Source organism: Bubalus kerabau, chromosome 7 (assembly GCF_029407905.1).
Source record: "Bubalus kerabau isolate K-KA32 ecotype Philippines breed swamp buffalo chromosome 7, PCC_UOA_SB_1v2, whole genome shotgun sequence".
Classification (NCBI taxonomy): domain Eukaryota; kingdom Metazoa; phylum Chordata; class Mammalia; order Artiodactyla; family Bovidae; genus Bubalus; species Bubalus kerabau.
Window position 1 is genome coordinate 39961324 of NC_073630.1, and position 16603 is coordinate 39977926.

The following is a 16603-nucleotide window of genomic DNA, read 5'->3' on the forward strand; positions in this document are numbered from 1 at the left end:
GTCCATCAGTAGCATCTTTCTAGATTCCATATATATGCCTTAATATACCATATTTGTTTTTCTCTGACTTACTTCACTCTGTATAATAGGTTCTAGGTTCGTCCACCTCATAGGAACTCATTCAAATTCATTCCTTTTTATAACTGAGTAATATTCCTTTGCATATATGTACCACAACTTCTTTATCCATTCATCTGTTGATGGACATCTAGGTTGCTTTTACAATATTTACAATATTGCTTTCACAATAGTCCTGCTGCTGCTGCTGCTGCTGAGTCACTTCAGTCGTGTCCGACTCTGTGCGACCCCATAGACGGCAGCCCACCAGGCTCCCCCGTCCCTGGGATTCTCCAGGCAAGAACACTGGAGTGGGTTGCCATTTCCTTCTCCAATGCATGAAAGTGAAAAGTGAAAGTGAACAGCTGTTGTAAATAGTGCTATAGTGAACACTGAGGTACATGTGTCTTTTTCAATTATAGTTTTCTCAGGGCCAGTAGTGAGATTGCTGGATCATATGGTAGCTTTATTCCTACTTTTTAAAGGACTCTCCCTACTGTTCTCCATAGTGGCTACATCAATTTGCATTCTATAGTGAGGATCTATATAACTGTTACTGTTTAAATCTTTTGAGGAGAAAACTTCAGAAAACCTTTTAATATGTGTTTAAAAGATTTTATTTTTCTGTTCAAAGCAATTGAAGTAGACTTTTATAAAAATATACTTAAGGCTTTTCTCCAAGAATTAAGTAAGGCGTTTCTCCAAAAATTACAAAAAATTAAAATGGCAATTCAGCTACTTAAATAGAACACAGTCTATATTAGCAGGAGTATTTTTACAGATTATAATTTTTAGAGTGATATACTTCTTTTCTGAGGATGATGGAAAGTCAGAGGGCAAAAACTTCAGTGTAGTAGCGTTATATCTTTCCACTAAAAGACTAAATGCCTTAAAACACATTATTTAGATAAATTTTTATTACCTATAGCCTTAATTCTTCAATTTCCCTTTACAAACATGAGCTGTGTGACTTCAAGTAAATCACCTAATTTCTTTGCCTCAGTTTCCTTATTTGCAGAAATTGGGGATTATGGAATTGTTGGGAGGATTAAATGAGTTAATAGACAAAAAATGCTTATTACTGTTACTAGTACATAGTAAAAATTCTATGTGTGCATGCATCGCTTCAGTCATACCTGACTCTTTGCGACCCTATGGATTTTAGCCTGCCAGGCTCTTCTGTCCATGGGATTCTCCAGGCAAGAATACTGGAGTGGGTTGTTATCATTGTTTCTAAGATGAAAGGGACCACAGAAATAAATGCATAGATTCCTGCCTAACATCAGTCTTCAACATTAAGTTAAATGTGGTTATTTTTATTCTTCCATAACAGAAGGTCAAAAAAGTCTGAGAAGTCTATACTTTGGCCCACCCAGAACTTGCAGAGAGATGAGGTCAGTGGTGATGTTTCTGGCTAACCCTGCTGCCTGCATTCTGGCATGAGGGAGGCAGTGGCTGGAACAACAGTATCTGAGGCGTGCGGTGCTAATGCCACTTCAAAGGCAGCTTCCTCCTATTTTTATCCTGGGTCAGCAGCCTGCCTATGCAGTTGCCTCTTGAACAAAAGGTTCTACCAGGTCTCTGACACCTTTTAAGGCCTTGCGGACTCTTCTCACAATAACAGGAATAATCTCTTGTGCTACGTGGCATTTGATTTATAAACACAATCTCTACTCTACCCATAATCTTGAAGCAAGTAGCCAGCATTCTTACCATTTTACAACCAACGAAAGTAAGGCTGGGAGAAGCTGAATCACATGGGTAAAAGAGGCAAAGGCAGGACTCCTAGGTCAACGTGATGTCCAAATTCACGTTCTTTCCAATACAACATACTGGCTCCTATTGTCAGTTAGAACTCTTACTCTTTCTCACAAAGAGATTGTCTTCAAATCTAAAATGAAACAATTTTTTTAAAAAGTCTATTGTTTTAGAACCCAAAATTTAATCTGATAGTTTAAGATGAATTAAGATAAATGTTGTTTAGTTGCTAAGTTGTGTCTGACTCTTTTGTGACCCCATGGACTGTAGCCCACCAGGCTCCTCTGTCTATGGGATTTCCCAGGCAAGAATATTGGAGCAGGTTACCATTTCCTTCTTCAGGGAATCTTCCCAACCCAGGGATCGAACCCGAGTCTCCTGCTTGGCAGGCAGTTTCTTTACCGCTAAGCCATCTGTACTGGTTATCTGTACATTCTTAGTAAGCAGACTAATACTGTTGATTTCTATTTAAAGAAATGGACACGCTTCTTTTTTTTTTTTTTCTTTTTTTGATAAGAGAGAGCTACCACAGAATTCCTCAAAACTCCAGGAAGGAAAGATTTAAGATTCACTTGAGAAGACAGGTCCCAGGAAATAGACACTGTTATTAAGAGACTAGAACAAAAATAACCTTAAAATTCTCCTGACTACCTAACTGTATCTAAATTATCTCAAGGGAGCATTTGTCCTATATTTAAAGATCTCTAGATAAAGGAATTCTATATCCCTATGGAGAACTTCCTTCTGATGTTGACCTGCTTCCACTTTCAGGGAAATTATAAGTGAAGATTCTCTAAAGCTGGAAGAGCCCCTAAGAGATTAGCTAGCTGAAATTGCCATTTCCTATACCTGTTTGCCATCTCAGTGGTAAATTAACTCTTTCTTCTCCAACTCTAACTCATCCCAATTTCCATGATCTTTTTCTTCTTTGGTCTTAATTTTTAAATCTTACAAATAGATTTTGGGCTTTCTTTAGGATTCATGTAATAATTTTCCATGACTTTTCTCATTTAGAGAATCAAAGCAATTTAAAACCCTCACACTTCCACTGACATTAAAGCAAATCATTTATTTAAAGCATGTTAAAATCTTTTACCTGTTTAGAAAATTTGATTTGTCTGTAAATGTTGATTAATCTTATCTATTTGCCAGACATCTTGGTGTGCATGTATTGCGGGTGGCAGAAATGGGTCTATTTGTGTGAAGCCCTCACCATATGTAATTGACAGGTGAGAAGGGCTACATCTTAGGACATGACCAAAAACTTTGGTAAAGATAACCAAATTTCCTGATTATGACAGTCTGATATAGAAATTGTTCATTCATTTCACAAATGCTTATGAAACATCTACTTGCTAGGCACTGTTCTAGATCAAGGGATGTCTAAATGAGTGAAACAATAACCCCTACTTTGGATGGAGGTAAATTCTAGAGTGGAGAAGCAGATAAACAGAATAATTAAATAAACATTTATTATGTTAGATAGGCATCAGCCTAAGGGTAGAAATAAAGGTGGGAAGGAGGAGAGGGAATCTTGAGGGTGCGAAGAGAGAGAGAGAATCTGAGAACAGCCAATAGTGATCATATGATATCTTAGCAAGGCCTAAAGAAAATGAAGTAGGGTCATGATGATACCTGGAATTCTGTGTTTCAGGCAGAGGATCAGCAAGTATAAAGGTCCTGAGACATGAGTGGACCTGATCTGTTCAAATAACAAAGAGGCCAGTGTGGCTGGAGTAAAGTGGGAGAGACAGAACAGGAGGAGATGAAATCAGATATATAAGAGGTGTGAAATCAGCAGATTCTTTAGGGCCTTGTGGGTCAGTGAAAGAACTTGGAGTTCCCTGTTTTGAAACGAGAAACCATGACAGAGTTTTAAACAGAGGACAAAGTGACATAATCTGACTTAGGTTTTTAACAAGATAATGTCGACTGCCATATTGAGAATAGACTAAAGGAGCAAGGGTGAACCAGGGAAACTATTTAAGCTATATATATACTTATATATGTATATATATACACTCTGTCCTCTGTTTAATACTTATATATATATATATATATATATATATACGTCGTATATATACATATATATATATATACACTAATTATAGCAATAATCCAGGCAAAAGAGTATGATAGATTAGCTTGCGATGGTACCGATGGAAGTGGTAGGGAATGTTCAGATGCTGTATGTATTTTAAAGCTGACAATTCAGGTGTGGGGTCAACAATCACTGCAAATAGTGGTATTTTGACCTGAGCAAATGGAACACTGGCTAATGCCTTGTGCCTTCTTGTATCCATGTGCCCCTTTATGGACCCCTGATTTGTAGAAATTTTAACTAGTGATTTAAAAGACAAAAGAAATGCCGTTTATTCCTGTTGGCTATTATTGGAATCTCATGTGTGTTTACTGTTCATATATGTTTAGAGAGAAAGAAGTTGAAGGAGTTGAAATAATATTTGTCATCTGGAGACTCTCTACTGTGCATGTTTGAGCAGGATTTCAGTCAAGACAATTCTTATAGCTTTTAAGGTTTATGGTAAGAAATAGTTTGAACTTCAAAGCATATATCAGTATATCACATTAAACTTCTTTGGCTTCTAGGGCAATTTGCATTGCTTTAGAATTCACTTCTTTGTCCTAGGTAAACCTCAGATGACCTTTCCTTTTTTAAAATGTCAAGTTAAATTGGTTACCAGACTGTGTAACAAGGAAGCTCACTAAGCTACTTCATTAACAAGCTATGTGTATAAGTCAACATCTAATTGACATAAAAGATGGTCCATGTTAAGCGGAGAAAGGCCCCCAGCTCCTCTGAGCTTTTCAGCTGACCTGGAAGCAGAGAGCCTTGTGTCTCCCCTTCAGAGAGGGAATGCCTGTCAACGTGATATGTCCCTATGCACTGGAGCCTACTGGTGCTTGTGACAAATGGCAAGATGCCAATATCAATTAATCCAAATTTAAGATTTCAATGTCCCTTTCAAAAATTTCTAAAGTCTCACTCCATTTAGTTTTCTTGGATTCAAATTTCTTTCTTTCTTTCTTTCTTTTTTTTTTTGTATACACTGCTTGTTTATTTATTTACTTGCACTTGTTGCTTATTTTATTTCTTACTTGTTTTTGGCTGCGTTGGGTCTTCTTTGCTGCATACAAGCTTTCTTGAGTTCAGTGAGCAGGGCCACTCTGCAGTTCTGGTGCATGGGCATCTCTTGTTGCAGAGCACAGGCTCTAGGTGCACAGGCTTCTGTACTTGCAGCATGAAGGCTCACAGTTGCAACTTGCTGGCTCCAGGGTATGCAGGCTTCAGGAGTTGCTGCACAGGAGCTCATTAGTTGTGGCTAGTGGGCCTTAAAGCATGCAGTCTTCAGTAATAGAGGTATGCAGGCTCAGTAATTGTGGATTCTTATCTACTGCTCCACCAGGGAAGTCCCCCTCCCTTTTTATTTGTTTTATTTTAAAGTCTTTATTGAATTTGTTACAATATTGTTTCTGTCTTATGTTTTTGGCTTTTGGCTGAGAGGCATGTGCGATCTTATCTTCCTGACAAGGGAGTAAACGTGAATCCCGAGCGCTGTGCGCTGGAAGGCAATGTCTTAACCACTGGACCACCAGGGAAGTCCCTCAAATCTTTTTTTTTTTGAAAAAAAATTTGTTTTCTAAACAATTTCATTGCAAATATAGTGCCAGATGTATTTGATTAAGAAACCTCATATGAGACTGCCTGGGTTCAACTCCCGCTACACCAGAATTTATTAGCTTTCTATCCTCAGGGAACTTACTTACCCTCTCTAAGTGTCACTGTCCTCATCTGGAAAACAGGGATTTTAAAAGTGCCTACTTCATGGGGTTATATGAAGGACTGTATGCAATATTCCACATAAAGCAATTAAGCATCACCACTGGGCACACAGTAAGTGATCTACTAGTGGTGGCTATTATTAAAGGCAGAGATAGGAACACACTTCCTTCCAGTTTATTCTTTTGATGGAAATATGTAACCTCAGGAGACTCGTGAGTTCAGTGCAAACGCTCGCAGCCTTCACTTCACATTATATTGGACCAGCTAAAGACTGACATATCCTCTTAAGATTCAATACTTAAATGACACACTACTCTGAGTACACACAGATTACTGTTAATAAGTCCAATATTAACTGTGACCTGCCAGAGGACACAGCAATTTGGTCAGTTTGAACGATATCTTCATTGGTTTGCTTCTGGCGATTGTTTATTTAAGTACATCTAGTTAAGGAGAGCAAGATATTATCTTTGCATTAGCTTTATCTAACAAACTAGGAAAAGAAGAATGTAGAAAACTTGAGAGAATGAATACCATCAATGTTATTTCCCCTTAGTTGGAAAAGTAAAGAATAGTATAAGGACGGGAAGGGTTCCAAGAGAATGGAAGTAACTGGGAATATATGAAGGGATGACTGGATAGGAGTGTAAGTAGATGCACTCTATGGTATTGGGATCAATGGAGTAAAGTTATGGGAGGCAAAGTTTGCTTCAATGTAGGGAAGACATTCTCAACACTTCGAGCTTAAAGACTGTCTGAGATGGCCTGGAAACTAGTGAGCTCCCTTCTCTAGAGCAAGGCCTGGGTGAGTTAAAAGGTTTCAACTCAAGACTATTTGATATTACTAGAAAAACAAACAAACAAACACACATATCATTTTATTTTTAGCCTATATTTTATTTTAAAAAGAAAATAAGAACTATACTCTCTAAGGAAATGATAATCTTATATAATAGGATATTAAAAGTGGAAGTTTCCCCCTAGGCCCTCAAATACAAGAGATGCTGCACACTGAAATGAGATCCCAGATAAACACAGACTTTACAGAGAAAACAGTAGATATGAGTGTCCCTGGTGTGCTCAAAGATTAGCAAACCACTGCCACAATTCTTGAACCCCTTAGGCAGCTCCAGGTTATTAAAGGGGGTCAGAGTCTGGCAGGAAGAAAGGATTTTGTGAGGAGGAATTCTGGAACTCTGTAGATCAAGGTGTGTGTTTAGAGTAGATGGAGTTGGGGGACCCTGCTCTCTCACCTCCAGCCTTGTGAGAAACAGATTTAAAGTGATTTCTTAAAGGACTTTGTATGAGATGTCAGCATGAGGATGGATGGGAGGTCAGAGTGGGCTGGGGTCTGACTCCCTCCCAGGATATCTATAGAGTGAGAGATGGTCTGAAAAACTGTTTTGGCAAAGAACTGGGAAATTTGCTGCTGAAGTCCCAAGGGCAAATGATGTGGTTCTTTCCCATGGACCAGAGCAGGGCAGAAGTAAGGCAGAGCTGGATGGAGTCATCCTGGGGCCTGTCCAAGGGTGCAAACAGACCCTAGTAGCTACAAGCTGTAGGAAGACAGCTTTCCAGGGGTTGTAGATTGAGTTACAAGTTAACTCTAGAATTGAGATGAACTGACATTAATTGAGGACTACAGACAAGATGTCCCCAGTGATACGGATCTTCAAATATCCCTTTGAAGCTTTCTTCTCTGTGCCTCCCTGGCTCTGAGAGCGAAAAGCCAGAATACGATGTTACTATATAAAGTAAAAAAAATATATTTCTGCTCTTTTTTGTTCTCCATCCTTGCACTTTCACCTCAGGGTAAAAGTCAGGGTTAGCAAGCTAGGAGAGGAAGAGGAGGAAAGCATGAAGAAGCTAAACACATTGCCTTCCCTGAAGGAAGGTGATCCTTCTAAAATGAGCTCTAGCTAGGGAAGGAGAAGAGATTTACCTCTAAGAGGAGACTGAAATTTGTTATTCCAGTGGCTGTAATATTATAAGTTGAAATATAATGGTTTGAGTAACTTAAGATGATGACGGTCTAATCCTAAAAGGAAGTCGAATATCACAGGACCTAAGTTTTGATCCAGCAGTGGTGAAAAAATTTCTTTTATTAAAAAATAGATTTCTTAATCTAATCCAGTTTAGATTAATAATAAAATAATTTTATGGTAAAAAAATTAAAGTGTAGGAGGAGACAAAAAGAAAGAAGCATTTTGATGACAATTTAACATATTAAGCACTCTCATATCAAAATTTTAAATTCTTTTGATAATAATACAATCCAAGGTAGAAATTCCAATCCAGGATCTAACCCATGATATGCTAGGATTCTTCCATCAGAAATCCAAACTCCAAAATAGAAGAAACACTTCTGTTATTTTCAGGTGCCTTTGGTCATTTCTGGCTCAGGACGAATCACGTGGCTTCATTCACCCAGCCAAGCAAAGAACAGTATGAGCCTCAGGACAGAGACTGACAGAGGAAATAGCACCAAAGAACAAGATGTGAAAATGGCTTTGGGGACATAGGTTAGAATTAGGGGTTTGGGTGCAGGCAAAAACTAGAGGCCTGAAATATTTTTGGAATAAACAGAAACAACAATGTGCCTAAAGAACTATTTGTTTATACCACAGGTGCATTTCTAACCTAAGACAATTTGTAATTTTATTCTATTGTTAGCACTTAAAGGAGCATGAAGTCACATTTGGCAGACTGAGGAGTATGTAGAAGAGCAACAGTCATTTTGTTCATCGAGGTCACTGCACTCTTCCTTCACAGCTCTGCTGCTATATTTAGCATATGTCTATTCTATAAGATTTTTCTTTTTTTTTTTTTGTAAACTCAGTGTTATTTTCTCTTCAGAAAACTTTGAGTTACTCTTCCAATATTATACCTCAAAGTTTTGTTCTTTCCCTCCACATTCAACTGATTAATATTTTTGCCTTAGCTGAAGAACAATCCCTGATGTCTTTGTTATTAGAATATCATTCAACAGTGTTCTTAACTTTTGCATTTCTGTTAAGATTCCATTCTTCTGAAGATTTGTGACTAAGTGGGTAGAAGAAGACCAGAAAATAACTTTCTCTCTTTCATCCAGTGTTTTGCATGCCCTATCACTGAGCTGCATGCATTCACATTGTACCCCATACTTCAAAATATATTGACAATTATTTTTTTCTGGTTATTAGCCAGTGATGGTAGTAACCCTTATGTGTGTTCAGGAACTTCTTTATTTCTTTGAAGACTTGGGTCCTTTTATTGCCATCCTTTGCTGCTGCTGCTGCTGCTGCTGCTAAGTCACTTCAGTCGTGTCCAAGTCTGTGGGACCCCATAGACAGCAGCCCACCAGGCTCTGCCGTCCCTGGGATTCTCCAGGCAAGAACACTGGAGTGGGTTGCCATTTCCTTCTCCAAGGCATGAAAGTGAAAAGTGAAAGTGAAGTCTCTCAGTCCTGTCCGACTCTACATAACCCCATGGACTGCAGCCCACCAGGCTCCTCCATCCATGGGGTTTTCCAGGCAAGAGTACTGGAGTGGGGTGCCATTGCCTTCTCCATGCCATCCTTTAAGTCTCTATTATTTTAAAGATCTGACTAAAGAAGCTGCTATATCTGATGGAAAACAGGTATCACTGGAATGTGAAAAATGCCCCAGCAACTCTCTAGATCAGTGTTCTCTTTCTTCCAGAGATAAGGACAAATGGAGACATAGACACAACTGAGCTAATTTCTCTTTATCATATGGAAGGTTGGGTATGTGTGTGTTAGTTGCTCAGTTGTGTCGATTCTTGCAACCCCATGGACTGTAGCTCACCAGGCTCCTTTGTCCATGGGATTCTCCAGGCAAGAATACTGGAGTGGGTTGTCATGGTCTTCTCCAGGGGATCTTCCCAACCCAGGGACAGAACCTGTGACTCACGTTTCCTGCTTTGGCAGGTGTGTTTCTTACTACTAATGCTACCTGGGAAGCCCTTATCATACTTAATGTTAATACTTCTTAATGTACAAAACCATTGGTCCTGTCAAAACAGGTAATGAGTCTCTTCTCTAAACTGATCTCTGATTGACTAATTCACAACTGCAGAGCTAAAAACAGTACTGGATTGTGTGCTTCCTGAGGACATGGACTTTATCTGAAGCATCTTTGTATATTGAGTTCACAGGAAAATGCCTAAAAATACTGGGAATAAAATTTTTGTTAAATGAATGAAACAAATGCATTAATAATACGGAATAGAAACCAAATCCTTAAATAGTAACTTATTAGATCTAGATTAAGAGAAGGAGATTAATGAAAACAAGTTTTTGCTAGGAGTTATTTGGGGGGGTGGTGCGGGTAGGGGCATGCCCTGTGGCTTGTGGGATCTTAGTTCCCTGACCAGGTATAAAACCTGGGGCCCCCACAGTGAAAGCACCAAGTCCTAACCACTAGACTGCCAGGGAATTCTCCATTATTATTAAAGCTTCAATGATTAAAAAGACACAATCAAGATCCATTATATTGACTCTCTTATTCTTTATATGCAAAGCAACAATGAACCACCTACCTTTGTGTGCTTAATGGAACAATGACAACAAAAAAAACCCCCAAACATTTAAATCTGAGATATTTTGTCCAAATCTAGGTGTTGCTATTCATTTTAAATTTAAGAATTTGATATAGAAAGAAAATATATTAAAACCATTTATGGAATTTGAACACATTTTAAAGCATGGAAATACTTTTTGTTCAAGAAACACAATGTTATGATACTCCCAAGTTGATTCATTTCTCTTAAGTGTGTCTTTGCTACTTTTTGCCAGGAGTTTTCCTAAGCGTCTCAAGCAAATAGGAATGTGTAAGGAAGTAATGTATATAACCAGACTTCAAGGTCCCTGGAAATAGAGAATGAGTAAAAGCTTTCACTAAGTTGTATTTCATGATATTAGACAAACTGAACATTTAGCATACCCAAGGGAATGTTTCAGGGACACACACTTTCAAAGAAATAAGGAATATAATATGCATAAAAGGAACCAAAGCACAAATGAAATAAGTGGCTGAACTGTTTCCTTCAGAGACACAGGCAATATACTACACTCAGGAAATGAAGATCCACATGATCTTCACCAATATATAAATAGAACTTGGCTGGAAAAATGTCATCTGCTCCATCAAACGGGAAATATTAAATAAGACAAAAATAAGACAAAATATTAAAAGTCACTTGGAAAAAGTACAAAGCCCAGTAGAACATGGTCTGTTTCTAGAGTTATTTATATACTTATGCTTATTCGGTATTAGGAAAACAGGACTAGAATGAGGGTGGGCTGTAGATGTAGGTACGAATGTGAAGAGGGTAGACAGGAGTAAGGGTGGCCCCAGTGATGACAGGGTGCTTGCATTGGTGGTGGTGCCTAAGAAAGACGGTAGCAACTGGAGCTATGGGTTCAGAAAAGCAGAGCAAGGAGGGCCTAAAGGAAGGTCAAGTCCCAGACCAGCACTAATAATATACCAGGCAGAGGCAGCCTATTTTGGCTTTAATTATAAGCATTGTGGGGATTTGTTGATTTTTATAGTGCTTAGTAATGGTGTGGAGAATGCTTTGGAGTAGTAGCCAATCAGCATAAACCAAAATGAATGAGATATATTAACATTTTCATTATTTCTAGCAGACTGGACGCTCTCTTTCTCTTCCTGGAAGACCAGTCCCACCTGCCATCTCTGCAACATCTCCTTGGTTATACCAGCCTGCTTACAGCTACACTAGCAAGCCAACGGATGGGCTCGAGGAAGCAAAGAAGAGACTGACTCCTTGGGAAGCAGCAGCCAAGTCTCCCCTTGGCTTAGTGGATGAGGCCTTCAGACCCAGAAACATTCAGGAATCCATTGTGGCAAATGTGGTCTCAGCAGCTCGTAGAAAGGTGCTTCCAGGGCAGTCTGAGGAATGGAATGCAAGACTGTCCTATGTCCCTCAAACCCAGAAGACCACTGTGGGCTCATTTGCAAAGCAAGAATATAATGTTGCATCCCTACCCAATTATAGTATGCCCAACTCCCAGTATGGTTCACAGGCACCACATGCATATTACAGGCAGCCTTCCAGAAACGATTCTGAAATAATGTCCATGGAGACCAGGTCTGATTATTGTCTCTCCATAACCAACTGCAACTATAACCCACACCCAAGGGGATGGAGACGTCAAACATGAAGTTAGCAGAACTGGTCATATGCCACCTAGATTTTTTTTTATGTTTCTTTGCAGTGTTTTCCACTTTTCTAATAGTTTAGATTCACTTTTGATCTTGGCTTGTTCTCATAGGTCATTTATCTGTGTATGCACATTGGAGTGTAAATCACTTCCTTCTCTGCAGATGCATAGAGAATTTCTTTAAAGAACTCATTTCCTGTGCTGATGACACAGAAATTCCATTTATTTCATTAATATGGAGAATTTAGGCAACTAAACTCTTCTCAATTAAAATGAAATTAACTATGTTCTTGTATGTGCCTTAGTCCAGGGTGGAATTAATGAAACATGGTATGCTGACTGATACTAGCAGTAACAGAAAGGACTATAACATTGGAGAAGTTTCCAATGGTAGTATAAGCAATAATTATATAAAAAGGATTTCCTTGGTGTTATTTTAAACATTTCTTTGAAATATACTTTAAAATCTGATAACATTCATATTTGGTTTTTGGAATTGAGACAAAGACATTCTCAGAAAGAAATAAATATTTGAGAGTAAGACAATTATACATTTCAGTTGGACTTCTGAGGTAAGTGGTGTAATACGTGGGGAATAGAAGATGTAGGTATAGGATTTATTTTTAATCTATTTAAAGGCAGGGGCCTGAGACAGGAATAGACTCTGGGTTCAGGTGTCCTCACTTGTGAGATGAGAAGATCAGATTATTCTCCTCGATGCTTAACAGCTCTGATATTCTGAACTGAGTTTCTCTCATTTGTAAAATGATCTTTGATGCATTATTCATTTTTGTTGCTCATCATATAAATATCAAACTAAGTTTAAGAGTGGATTAGGTCATTGGTGTCACAACACGTATCATTAAAGGTCCAAGAGGAATTGTTGGGCAGCAGGGTTTGAGCTATGTGTTACATGAGTGAGGGCTGATGAGAAGAAAAAAAGCTATTAATGGATTAAAGGAAGTGGTAGATGGATGTGTCTGTTATCATACAACTGTAGGTCATGAACATTTATTTAATTACAGAAAGCATGCCACAGAAGCCTATGCAACAAGTGGTGCTTCTTTAGAAAAGCATCATTAGGATGTTCAAAGGAAGTTAAACAGTTGCTTGGACAACTCCATGACCCATGCCTGGTTAGCATGACCATGAGACAATCAGTTAAACATCTGCTCCTCACTGTCACACCCACAAAGGATTAAACACAAGGAAATTCAAAGTACTTTACATCATAAACAAGTATGAGAATATTTAAAAAATAAAAACATCTTGAGTGTTCAAAACATTCTTAGGTTTCTAAATATGATTATTTTGCTTTGTTTTACTTTTTTGACTCTTGAATTTATTATTATGATCATCTCTTTCACAGAATAATATTTTTTAAAAACTGCCAGGATACAAGTACTCCGTTATTTGGAAACAAAAAAAAAAGCTGAAGAAATCACAGTAAGTTCTACTGTTAATAGAATCACCCAGATACTAATTTGTTCAATTATTAAGAAAAATAGAGTACTTCATAGAAATTTGAATTATATCTCAAATTAGAAGATATAATTATGGGTTCCTAAAGAGTTCCTATGGAATTAAAAAAAAAATAATGCCTGGTGTATTGGTTAATCTGTCAGCAATTCTCAGGAATCCCCACATAAAAATTCTTGTGGTGGTTCATTTAATCTAGATGTCAATGTTTTAAGATATGTAGAATTTAGCAGAAGGAATTTCGTACAAGATCATATCCTATTTTGTTGTTTTCTCTTATAAATGCTAGCGGTTATTTCCTTCATTCCTTAGATTTTAGATACTTCAGTTCCAGAGGCTGATATATAATACATTATATTATTCACTAAAATTTTCACCAGACTCAAAATAGAGAGATGCAGACATTTTAAACTTAAATATTATTATGAAACAGACAGGTCCCCCTTTGCATGCACTAGATCAAAACAATCATTGTATTAAGCTATCTGAATTTATTCCAGACATCAAAAAAAAAAAAAAAGAAAATATAACACATGGCAGGAAAGTTGTACATTTTTCATTCATAGGGAAATTAATGTCTCATTTTTATTAGAAGTCAATGTTTCAGGGACTCATACGTCACAGATATAATTCTGAAAAAAAAAGTACGTTGTCAAATCATCACAAAATGTATGGGTATTTATCTCCAGTTTTCACAAAAGTAGTAAAGTTATATTGCTTACATTCAAGCTAATGTTTGAGCTAAGGCTGCCATGCTTGACATCTGATTCCTGCTGAGAAAACCTAGATAATTACTGTTCTCACAAAAATAAAATCAGTTTGGGACTTCCCTGGCAGTCCAGTGGTTTGAGACTCCGCAACTCCACTGTGAGGGGCATGGATTCCACCCCTGGTCTGGGAACTAAGATCCTACATGCTGCACAGACCAGCCAAAATAATAATAAATAAATAAAATTGGTTTGTCTTATATTCCAAATAATACTATTTTCAGAGAAGAGCTTGCATGTGTGCTAAATTGCTTCAGTCGTGTCTGACTCTGTGCGACCCTATGGACTGAAGCCTGCCAGGCTCCTCTGTCCATGGGGATTCTCCAGGCAAGAATACTGGAGTGGGTTGCTATGCCCTCCTCCAGGGGATCTTCCCCACCCAGGGATCCATCCCGCATCTCTTAAGTCTCCTGCATTGGCAGGCAGGTTCTTTACCACTAGTGCCACCTGCTTTGTAAATATATATCACATGTGTTGTTGTAAGACATTTTTCTACTAGTAGCAATCACAGAGGTAGAAACAGTTCTGTGCTACCATGATTAAAAAGCATTCTCTTGAAGTACACTAATTTGGCACCTCTTTCCATCTTCAGTTTAAAAATATAATTGCATGTGTGTGAAATATCTGTTATTGAGATGATTTAAATACTGTTTGTATTTTGAATTTTAAAACTACATGATTCTAATCCATTTATCTCTGAATATATCTCATGTTTTGGCCTCATCACTCATATTGGAAAGGGCTACACTGTTAGGGCTCAGGCATACACATATATACATTAATGAATTGAAACTTTGGATAAAAAATATATCAAATAGGCTCATTATTATAATTAGAGAGGAACTGTAGAAATGTTTGTAAAAGAAAGTAGATTTTCACATTTGATTTTTTTTCAAAGTAGTAGTATTTACACTATCCACACATCTACTAAAATAGACTATGTTCTCCTGCTTATTACCTTAATATTTCTACCTTTGTTTATCCCCAAAGACTGTATTTGAAAGATGCATACTGAAAATCAAAATTGTATAAGTAATAAAAATTAACTTGAAAATCAATTTAAAGAGCCTTTTCATTTTTCCTTATTAAAAAATTCTTTTGAAATAGTCTTCACCCCAAAGATTTAATCTTATCTACTACATATTTTAAAATTTTAGTTTCTACAGTATCAGCTTTCAGGCACATTAAAAGAATTTCATGCTGATTGGCAACATTTTAACAGTAACATTTAAAAACTTAAAAAACAACTTACCTGAAAATATGATCAGTTTCACATGTAAGTTAAGAGGTTTTAGACCCATATTTTCATATTATAGTATTATTCTTAATTTAATATTACTCTGTATTAATTCTTTCTTTCATAATATTGAAAAATCTGTCCTAAGCAAAAGCATAGCTAGTGGTAATATGACTTGATAAAGTATTGGCTGAATTTCTAAAACCACCCTGGACTCAGAGAGTCTACCATGTTTGTCATTCCACTGCTTCTGATCACTTATTCTCTGCAGACTGCCCCATGACTGACCTTGATTAAACTGAACGCTTCATCATAATAAAGCATATTTAAGTAAAACTTTTAAAAAATGACTTGGATCTTCTTACATACTATTAAAACCATCAGCTGGAATGTGAGCTCCCTGGTCAGTGCGACCATGCAGCACAGCTTTTTGATATTTCTTGTTAAAAATTATGAATAAAATGACTCTCTTGGCAATCTCATAAAAAATAGTTTTAAAGAAATTGAAATATTCCCTAAATATGAGTACCATCTTAAAGATTTGAAAAACTTAAGAGATAGTTAGCACCATACTGTCTGTCAACTTAAAGAAAAACACACAACATAGAGTTGTGAGTTTAAGCTTTATTCAGGGTCTTACTGAGGACGACAGCCTGGGAGACAGTCTCTCAGTAGCTCTGAGAAACTGCTCTGAAGAGGCGGGGGAGTAGCCAGCGTACACATGAAAGTTTTTGCTAGAAAATACCGGCCATCAAGTATACATCTCAGTAAAAGTCTACTGCTAATCAAACAGAACAGATATCTCAAACTGATGATTTTTATGCTTTTCTGCAAGAAAGTGGGGTCATTGAAACTCTTCCTGAGATGTGTATCTTAACTACTTTTATTGTTTTTGTTCAGTCACTAAGTCATGTCTGACTCTTTGTGACCCCATGGACTGCAGCACACCAGGCTCCTCTGTCCTTCACTATCTCCCAGAGTTTGCTCAAACTCATGTCCATTGTGTTGATGATACCATCCAGCCATCTGATCCTTTCCTGCCCCCTTCTCCCTTTGCCTTTGTTCTTTCCCAGCAACAGGGTCTTTTCCAATGAGTTCCCTCTTAGTATCAGGTGGCTAAAATTGGAGCTTCAGCTTTAGCATCAATCATTCCAATGAATATTCAGGGTTGATTTCCTTTAGGATTGACTGGTTGGATCTCCTTGCAGTCCAAGAGACTCTCAAGAGTCTTCTCCAGCACAATTGAAAGCATCAATTCTTTGGCATTCAGACTTCTTTATGGTCCAATTCTCACATCCATACATGACTACTGGAAAAAC

General features: G+C 37.6%; 1 protein-coding gene across 1 annotated transcript in view; it reads left to right on the plus strand.

The window, feature by feature from the left end:
* The window catches only part of SYNPO2 (synaptopodin 2), a 200589-nt gene extending 185500 nt beyond the window's left edge, over nt 1-15089 (plus strand). Inside the window, exon 5 of the mRNA XM_055588054.1 lies at nt 11265-15089. Within this exon, the coding sequence (XP_055444029.1) occupies nt 11265-11801 (537 nt within the window). The 3' untranslated portion in view covers nt 11802-15089. The remainder of the gene's footprint in view (nt 1-11264) is intronic.
* Nucleotides 15090-16603: the final 1514 nt, after the last annotated feature.